Source organism: Hylobates moloch, unplaced genomic scaffold, assembly GCF_009828535.3.
Source record: "Hylobates moloch isolate HMO894 unplaced genomic scaffold, HMol_V3 SCAFFOLD_1299, whole genome shotgun sequence".
NCBI lineage: Eukaryota > Metazoa > Chordata > Mammalia > Primates > Hylobatidae > Hylobates > Hylobates moloch.
In genome coordinates, this window is record NW_026653574.1 from 1 (window position 1) to 9,893 (window position 9,893).

General features: G+C 57.8%; 1 protein-coding gene across 1 annotated transcript; it reads left to right on the plus strand.

Moving 5' to 3' along the window:
• Positions 1-625: 625 nt before the first annotated feature.
• Positions 626-8,292, plus strand: LOC116464692 (activated CDC42 kinase 1-like; the record flags this gene model as incomplete). Its single annotated transcript, XM_058435153.1, has 7 exons — positions 626-805; positions 2,753-2,971; positions 4,531-4,683; positions 5,560-5,837; positions 7,376-7,502; positions 7,919-8,065; positions 8,164-8,292. Coding segments are annotated over 7 exons (1,203 nt in total), but the record flags the coding sequence as incomplete, so codon positions are not given.
• Between the last annotated feature and the right edge of the window lie 1,601 nt (positions 8,293-9,893).

Below are 9,893 nucleotides of genomic sequence, written 5' to 3' on the forward strand. Positions count from 1 at the left end.
ATGCCTGCACACAGACACGCACACATGCACGCACATGTGCACACACGCGCACACACAGGCATACATGCACGCACACACGCATATGCACGCACGCACACGCGCAGACGCACACGTGCGCACACGCATGTGCACACACGCACGCACACACACAGGTTTGCTCTGATTTGAGTTCAACGCTTATCTTCATATTTTTCCTAAAAGTGGGGGTTGTAGCATCTAAAACTCATGATGTTCTTCATAAAACATTAGAAACGTATTAGGGCTTTCAAGTTAAAATAGCTAACTAGGTAATAATGTGTTAAGTTAGACACTGACTTTGTTACAATAGCTAAATAGGTAGTAATGTGCTAAGTTAGACATTGACTTGTGCTACTTTAGGCCTGGATAGTTGGTGTCCGATGCTAGTAGCATAAGAAGATTTTACGGAGGGAAAAAAACCTCAACACTGAGAAAATTCTGTTCATTGCCTTGATTTTTCCTGAGACCTGGGAGAAGCCCATGGCTTCAAGTTTTTGGTTAAACACCTTCACCCAGTTGGAGAGCCAGTGCCAGGAAGTGGAGTGCAGAGACCTCTGGTCAGTTGAGGCTCCAGGTTAGCTGGGGTTGACTTCCCTGGTGTCACTGTGCTGGGTGGTGTCTAGTGGCAGACGCACCCCCGAGGGGACCACAGGCAGCAGCCTCTCTCAGGGGCTACGGCGGCCTTCACAGCACGGGGTTCCCCACCCTCCCTGCAGGCCAGCGGCGGCTGTGGGAGGCTGTGAAGAGGAGGAAGGCCTTGTGCAAACGCAAGTCCTGGATGAGTAAGGTGGGTGAGGAGGTGGGAGGGTGGCAGGCTCGAACGCCCCCCTCTGCTTCCGGTCCTGGGAACCTTCCCCAACTCCCCGGCAGGTCAAATCTCGCCGTTCCCCCGGCACTTTGTACAGGACCCCCGCATCCAGGGTCTTATCGGGCAGCGCACTTGTAGAGCTGCCGGGCTAAGTGTCTGTCTCCGCCAGATATGGACACGCTAGCAGCCTGTGTGGGTGAGGCCTTCACAGCCCCTCGGCACGCCTGGAACAGGAGCTCATTGACAAGTGTGCCTTCACTGAGCCCTGCTGTGTCTGAGCGTTGAGGCCAGTGTCCAGCGTGGGGTGAGGGACCCGTCTGGACCCAGAACATCTTTGCTTGTCTTCCCTCCTCCCCGGCCCTCTCTAATCTCTGGGTTTCTCTGGTCGTCTGTCCCTGCTGACAGCTTCCTTCCCCACAGCCTGTCCCCACCTCTCCCCACACCTTGTCCTAATTTGGGTCTGTGGTGTAGTGAGTCCCTGGTCAGACTCAGTGGAACTTTGCCCATTGTCTGGAAGACAATGAGAGAGGAAGTGAGCCAGCCCTGGCCTTTCCTCCCCGTGTCTGGCCTCAGGGCTGGGTTGGGGGGTGGGCAGGGCCGAACAGCTGGAGTGGGATTGGGCAGCAGAGATTTTCCTGGCTGCAATCTGGCAAAGGGGCTGTCTCTTGGGATCCTGTGGCTTTTTCTGGGAACACTGTCCTGGTCCTTTGCCCGGGTTTTAGGGAAGGATGAGTAGTGTCGGGATGGTGGAGGCAGGAGAAGAGAGCAGCGTGGTTTGCCGAGATTTAGGGGTGCTGAGATTTAGGGGTCTTGGATCTGCCACTGGCTCTTGATAGGTCCCTGGGCAGTCAGTGGCCTCCAGATTTTTGTTGTGTCTTCAGTGAAATGATGCCGGGCCCCACTGCCCAGCTCACCTCCCAGGGCTGTAGGAGGCACCGGAGATAATGGCTGTGGAGGGTCTTGTAACCTGAACATTGCTTGCAAACATAAGGAATTCTAGTTACTGGAAGGAAGCACAGGGCAGAGGCCAGAAGAAGCCCTCAGATTAGAGGCACCCTGGCCTGGACGGATCAGGATCCACCAGCTTTGGGGGCGTGAGACCCAAACTGGCAAGAATCTGCAGCTGGAACCAAGGCTGTGGATGCCTCAGTGGAGGCCGCCAAGTCAGACTGATGCGGCCAGCGTTGACCCTCATGGTCTCCTTTCTTCTGTCCCTTGACCTTCGGCCCCCTCCCTGTCTACCCTGGCTTCTGAGTCTCCTCCACTCTTCCTTCTGTCTCAGCCCTCAGCTCTAGGCGCCCCTCCAGAGACCCAGCTATCTTCCCAGGCCCCTCCCCAGCAAGGACTAGCTTCATCTGAACCACACACACACTGACAGTTCAACCTCAGACTAAAATTATCCTCTCCCCTGGGCAGGATGAAGGGCAGCCGACTCCCTGGTGAGGGTGGAGACAGCACCAAATGGTCAGGCCAGAGAAGGGGCCAGGGCTAAAAATGGACAAGGAGGTGTTTGTGGAGGGCCCCTGCGGCTCCCACGCCATGGACCCGGGTTAGGGCTGGAGTCTGCGGGGCGGCGGGTGCAGGAAGGGAGGGCGGGGCAGGACTGGGAGGAGACTCGGACCTTGGCTGGGCGGTGCCCTCCCTGTCCGCACAGCTGGGTGTGGGGCCGCTCAGCCACAGGCTGCATGCCTGTCGGTCTTTTTCTGGTACCCTCCTTGAGGCCAGCGTCAGCCTTTGGGTTCGTATTTGGGGGTGTGCCCTGGACGGAGTGTGGGCCTCCAGCCGCTGCCCCACTGGCAGTTTGGCAAAGCCAGGACCTGTCTGGAAGCCGAAGCCAGGGATCACCAGGTGGACCCAGCAGGGTGGGACTGAGGGACTGACCCTGGGGTGTTGGATTCCATCTGGCCCCCGGCTGCCTTCAAACAGGTGTTCAGTGGAAAGCGACTGGAGGCTGAGTTCCCCCCTCATCACTCTCAGAGCACCTTCCGGAAGACCTCGCCAGCCCCTGGCCCAGCAGGGGAGGGGGCCCTGCAGAGCCTCACCTGCCTCATTGGGGAGAAGGACCTGCACCTCCTGGAGAAGCTGGGCGATGGCTCCTTCGGCGTGGTGCGCAGGGGCGAGTGGGACACGCCCTCAGGGAAGACGGTGAGCACTCTGTGTCCTGCCAGCTCAGCAGAGGCACGGGACCCGGGGCTGGTAGTGGCTGTTCTGCCCCCAACCAGGATGTGGATGGGACTGGGGACGCGTCACAGTGTGGCTCATCCCAGAGTCCATGCTCAGGAATGTTGGGGTTTTATTTATTTATTTATTTGAGACGGAGTCTCGCTCTGTCTGTCGCCCAGGCTGGAGTGCAATAGGCATGATCTTGGCTCCCTGCAGCCTCCACTTTCCGGGTTCAAGTGATCCTCCTGCCTCAGCCTCCTGAGTAGCTGGGATTACAGGTGTGCGCCACCACGCTTGGCTGGTTTTTGTCTTTTTAGTAGAGATGGAGTTTCACCATGTTGGCCAGGCTGGTCTTGAACTCCTGACCTCAGGTGATCTGCCCACCTCAGCCTCCTAAAGTGCTAGGATTACAGGTGTGAGCCACCACGCCCAGCCCATGCTCAGGTTTAACTAAGCACATTTATTATTTCAACTATAAAAATAATTTACTTATTATAAAAGTTTGGAAAGTATTTGAAAAACAAGAAAAAAGAAATTGCCTGTAATCCCACCACTCAGAGGAAGCTGAGTTGGCATTTCTGCCTCTTCCTCCCACTTTAGGTATTTTGTTGGATTTAGTGAAGATACAAATTCTGGATACAGCTTTTAAAATCTTGTTCTTTCTTCTCGACACTGCATTTAACATTTTCCCCTCAGGGATAACGTGTGCACCACAGCATACAGTTCTGGTGTGACTGTTTCCTATGCAGGAGCCATGTCCTTACTGCCCAGATCACGTGCGGTGCATTCCCAGCACCTCAGAGGGCTCCTCATGCTCCGTCCACTCAGTGCGTCCTTCTCCCGGGGAAGCCGCTGTCACTCAGCGCGTCCATCTCCCGGGGAAGCCGCTGTCACTCAGCGCGTCCTCCTCCCGGGGAAGCTGCTGTGCCGACTTCTAGCTCCACACATTTGTTTTTGGCATTACATTTAAAGCATTTTTCTTTTACAGCTAAACACCTTTTAATATTCCATTTTATGACCAGCCTGCGCAATATGGAGAAACCCCATCTCTACTAAAAATACAAAATTAGCCGGGCGTGGTGGCGCCTGCCTGTAATCCCAGCTACTCAGGAGGCTGAGGCAGGAGAATCACTTGAACCCGGGAGGCAGAGGTTGCAGTGAGCTGAGATCACGTCACTGCACTCCAGCCTGGGTGACAAGAGCGAGACTCTGTCTCAAAAAAAAAAAAAAAAAAAATTCCATTTTAGACCATTTGAATATTCTGTCATCATACTGGTTATCTCTTACTTTTTGGTTGGTATTTAAGCCCGCATTCCCCCAGGAAGGGGAGGCGTGGCCAACGATGGCCCTCAGCCGTCTGCTCTTCTCCAGCCAGGCCTCAGGCAGAGCATGTAAGCCCAGGCCCTGGGGACATGCTTCCCCAACCAGATGAGGAGCTCGGAGGCAGGGATCGTTGAGCCCAGCTGGAGGGTGGAGCAGGTTGGCTCCGCGTGTCCGGGACCTGGCAAGTCCTGAGTCCTTGCAAATCCCACTGTGGGCAGGTGAATGTGGCTGTGAAGTGCCTGAAGCCTGATGTCCTGAGCCAGCCAGAAGCCATGGATGACTTCATCCGGGAGGTCAATGCCATGCACTCGCTTGACCACCGAAACCTCATCCGCCTCTATGGGGTGGTGCTCACGCCGCCCATGAAGATGGTGAGTGCTGCGGGCAGGAGGGGGCGGGCAGGGAGAGGGCTCTGGTCCCAGACGTGTGGTTCGGTTACTCTCTCCATCCTAAGGTCAGAGGCGCCCTAGGTCCTACTTTGGTCCCCCAACCTGATGGAGTAAAGGGGTCCACAGGGGCCCAGCCTGGTACGGGCTGTGTCTGCTGCGGTCCGGTCCGGGTCTGTCTCTGGATTTTGCTGGTGCTCAGTGTCAGAGAGTTACTCCCATGGGAGGGGCTGGCCACTGAGTTTAATTTGGGGAATTTATTTACTTACTTACTTACTTACTTACTTACTTACTTATTTATTTATTTATTTATTTATTTATTTATTTATTTTGAGACAGAGTCTCACTTTGTCGCCCAGACTGGAGTGCAGTGGCGCAATCTCGGCTCACTGCAACCTCGGCCTCCTGGGTTCACGCGATTTTCCTGCCTCAGGCTTCCAGGTAGCTGGGATTACAGCCGTGCGCTACCACGCCTGGCTAATTTTTGTATTTTTAGTAGAGATGGGGGTTTCACCATGTTGGCCAGGCTGGTCTCAGACTCCTGACCTCAAATGATCCACCTGCCTCAGCCTCCCAAAGTGCTGGGATTACAGGTGTGAGCCACCGCACCCGGCTGAGTTTTGGAATTTCTAGCCACTGCCTCTTTGGGCTCCTTCTCTCTAGGCATCAGTTTCCCAAATTGCCTCGAGGGAGAGGCCTGAGAAACTGCAGGACTCCTAGAGGTCCCCAGGCAGCAGGCCAGGAAGGAGCATGCAGCCTGGCTCTGGAAAGCCTTCAGGAAGGGGGCTGGGGGCCCAGCGTGGCTGCTGAGAAGGGGCAGGGTCCTCCAGCTCATTCCTCCTGCCTCCTCTGTGGCCTCAGGTGACAGAGCTGGCACCTCTGGGATCGTTGTTGGACCGGCTACGTAAGCACCAGGGCCACTTCCTCCTGGGGACTCTGAGCCGCTATGCTGTGCAGGTGGCTGAGGGCATGGGCTACCTGGAGTCCAAGCGCTTTATTCACCGTGACCTGGCTGCCCGCAATCTGCTGTTGGCTACCCGCGACCTGGTCAAGATCGGGGACTTTGGGCTGATGCGAGCACTACCTCAGAATGACGACCATTACGTCATGCAGGAACATCGCAAGGTGCCCTTTGCCTGGTGAGGGGCAGGTGCTGCCAGCTCACAGAGTCCCTGCAGACCCAGGCCTCAAAGCTTCTGGGGCTTTCTTGACCCACCACAGCCCCTGGTTTTGTTTGGGCCTGCCCTTGTCTGTTCTAAGCCTGGGGTGCCCTCCTTTGCACCCATTCACTCACCATCCATCTAGGAATTCCTGAGGGCCCACGTGCCAGGGTCTGGGTGCTGGAAATCACAGGGATAGATGCTGTGTCCTCTCCAAGGGGCATTGCTGGGGGGGTGTTACAGGGATAGATGCTGTGTCCTCTCCCAGGGGCATTGCTGGGGGGGGGTGTTTCAGGGATAGATGCTGTATCCTCTCCAAGGGGCATTGCTGTGGGAGGGGGTATTCAAGGGTTTCCTGAAATGTCAGGGAAGTTCGCCAGGGAAAGACTCATTGGTAAGCATGTTCTAGGTAGAGCTGGTGGTAGACAGGCCCAGGTCATAGCAGGCCTTGTAGATGGGCCAGGGCTGCTTACCTGTGCACTGGGGGTGGTATTTGGCCCTGCCCTGGCCCCTGTGTGGGCTTCTCCTCAGCTCACACCATTGTGGTCCTCTGGTGCCAGAGGCACCCAAAGGTGTGTGATCTGCCTGCTTTAAGGCGGGAAGGGTTCCAGTTCTGCTTTCCCGAGCGGTGGCTGTGGGCAACCTTATGATCCAGGACGCATGGTCATCTTAAGGAGCAGCTGGCTTTACACCCAGGGCGAGCACGGGTCTTAGATTATGCCTGTTGTCCTGGAGTGACTTACAGCAGCCTCTTTTGTATTCAGGCATCCTGGTTTGCATGGTAAGGTATTAGTACAGTTGCCTTTAAACAACACGATTAAGTTGGTGGGTTATTGTTCTCATTTCACCGATGAGGATAATGAATGAGCCTTAGAGATCTCGAGTGACTTTCCTGGCCCCATCCCCTTTGAGGGGCAGGGCTCGCTCTGGTTCCCTGTCTGGGTGCCACCCTCCTCTCTGCACCTCAGTCCATGCCGGGATGTCCTTTCTGACCTCACCGCAGTGGCACTTCCCCCTCACCTGGGGGTGCCCAGAACGAATGGGTGTATTTGGGTGAAGCCAGTATGACTGTTTCTACCCATTTTGGTTCTTCCCCAGGCCCTATCCGAATTTCCCACCCACTCCTTCCTGCCGAAGGACCCAAATCCCAGGATCCTGCCCCAAATCTGGGAACTGTCATCCTCCCACCACAGTCAGAAAACAGCCTGTGATCTTCTCTCCCTGCCCCGTCCCAGAGCCTCTGACCTCCTTCCTGTCCGTGCTTCTCTGGCTGGGAAACTTCCCCTCCTCTTCCCCCGCCAGGCTGCATGTGAATAAGAGGCTTAGATGATTTCCCCAAGTCTGTGCACCGTGTCGTCAAGGAGTCCTGCCCGCTTCACACGGCGCCCCAGAGACCCACTGTTGAACCTGGCCCAGGGGGTCACAACAAGTGTTTGCAGAATGAGTGTTTTAAGTCCCCAGGGCGGACGCGGGTAGGGTGTTTGAGAGGGCTTCTCTTTGACCCCTGCCTCTGCCAGGTGTGCCCCCGAGAGCCTGAAGACACGCACCTTCTCCCATGCCAGCGACACCTGGATGTTCGGGGTGACACTGTGGGAAATGTTCACCTACGGCCAGGAGCCCTGGATCGGCCTCAACGGCAGTCAGGTGAGGGCTGGGAGACGGGCCCCCATAGGGCTGGTGGGGTGAATTCCATTCCCAGCCTGCAGCCTGGCCCCACTGGAACTGCCTCTCACCCATGGACTCCCTCCTCCCACGTCCCGTATCCCCTCTCACGCCCCATATCTGTATGGCCTCAGGGAGAGCCCAGCAGAGACGGGGAGGGAAAAGCTGGGGCCTGCCCTCCTTCTCTAGCCCTTACCACATCCAATTGTTCCGAGGCCCCAGGCCTGGGAAGAAGGGTCTGGGGCTCTGGAGGCGGCCCCTCCCAGGCAGGCAGATCCCTTCTTTGGAGGCCAGGCACGGCAGCAGCCGCTGCAGCTGTGGATGGGCTGGAGGGAAGGCGGGAAGTGAAAGGCTGGGTGCTCTGTTTGTCCTCAAACTCTGCACCTCCTCACCTTCAGATCCTGCATAAGATCGACAAGGAGGGGGAGCAGCTGCCCTGGTCTGAGGACTGTCCCCAGGACATCTACAACGTCATGGTCCAGTGCTGGGCTCACAAGCCAGAGGACAGACCCACGTCTGTGGCCCTGCGGGACTTCCTGCTGGAGGTGAGGGACAGGTCAGCCCAGGAGAGCTGGGGTGTCCAAGCTGAGGGGCTACCCAGGCGTCAGTCCCAGAGTTGGCAATGACCTTTCTCTTCCCCCAGGCCCAGCCCACGGACATGCGGGCTCTTCAGGACTTTGAGGAACCGGACAAGCTGCACATCCAGATGAATGATGTCATCACCGTCATCGAGGGAAGGTAGGGAGTGCAGGGCTGGGCCCCGCCCTGGGATCCCTTGAAGGGCACAGGTCGGAGGGGCCTGTGGACAGATCTCTTTGGCCTCCAAGATTCCCTTGGCCACACACAGGCTGGCAGTCGGGCCTGAACCCTGCAGTGTGAGGGGAGGAGAGGCCTGCCTCCGTCTCCCTAGTGACTTTCGCTGCCCAGCTTCCCTCCACCACCCTTTCCCACTGCGCTGCAGCCCTGGCTGTGTAGTTGGGCCGGGCTGTCTTCCTGGAGGGGTAGGGAGTGGCCTGGCCTGGCCTCGGTGGCAGCAGAGTTCTGGATTCCCGTGTTTCCTTCCTCCTCTGCTCCTCCCCGCTTCTCTCCCTGCTTCCTCCTCTGCTCCTCCCTGCTCTCTCCCTGCTTCTTCCTGGCACAGGGACTCAACCATCTGCTTGGGTGCCTTTCAGTAGCTGAAGCAGCCCAGCCTGCCCTCTTGCCAGCTTTCCATCCTTCCTGCTCAGCCCACCACCCCCCTCCCAGGCCTGCCTCCAGCCTCTGGTCCTCTCTTCCCGTCTCCCCTTGGGGGGACCCTCTCTATACCTAACTCTCCTCCCACAGCCTCTCTGGAATCCCTGTCTTCCACCTGAGCCCCCGCAGTTCTAGCACCTGCCCTGAGGCCCCACCCACTGCTGGCCCTGCCTTCTGCTAGCTGATCCCCAGGCTGTCTGAGGAACTGGTTGGGGCAGGGCAGGTTTCAGGTACCTTTGAGGCAGGGGGCAGTATTGAGGACCAGGAAGAAGAGTGAAGTGGAGGAAATTCCTTGTGCTCCCAGCTCCTGTGACTCAGGCCAGGCAAGGATGGGGCTGGGGCTGCTTCCCCGGGAGCCTCTTCCACCTGCACTGCAGCCTTTGGGGTCTGCGGCCTTCGGTGCAATCCTGTGCCTCTTGGGGGTGGGTGGAGGAGACCTGGCGGGGCTGTGTGGCGTGTGACCTGCGCCGCTGTGGCCCCGACACTCCGGGTCTTCCCAGGCCCGGCTCTCTCACCCTTGGGCCCAGGGTCTGGGAATAGGAATGACATATTGAGACTGCAGGGCCTGTGGCTAGGGGTGTTATGCTGGGGAAGAAAGCAGAAGGTTCTAGAAAGAGAGGCCTGGGGACAGGAGGCACACAGTCTGCAGGTTTGGAGCTGAGGGGCCAGGGATGGAATTGCAAGCATGGCGCTCCGGGGAGTGTTGTGGAAATAGGAAGATTAAGGGTGGGGGTCCCCTGGAGGTACCTGGCAGGGCCTCCAGCCCGAAGTCCAGCCGCACGACCATGTCCACCTCCACGAGCTGGAGGGCCGTGGGTCTGGCCCCTCTTGTGCTGCTGCTGGAGCCCCAGGTCTTTACCACCCGCTTCCCTTGCTCTCAGCAGGAGCCTGTGTGCCTGCCAGTGTCCCCAGGGGTGACTCAGAGTGGCCTATGTTTGGGGCGTGTGTCTCTGGAGCTGGTGCTTTAGGTCACCGCCGGGGCAACATGGGCAGCAGGAGGGGCCGGGAGCGGCTGCTCCTGGGAGGGTTGTGGGTGCGCCCTGCCCTGCCCTTCCGTCGAAGGCTCCCGTTGGCCCCAGCCACTGGTTCCCTGTGGCTGCTGCTGGTGGGGCTCTGGGGGCCCCTTCCCCCGGGCCACCA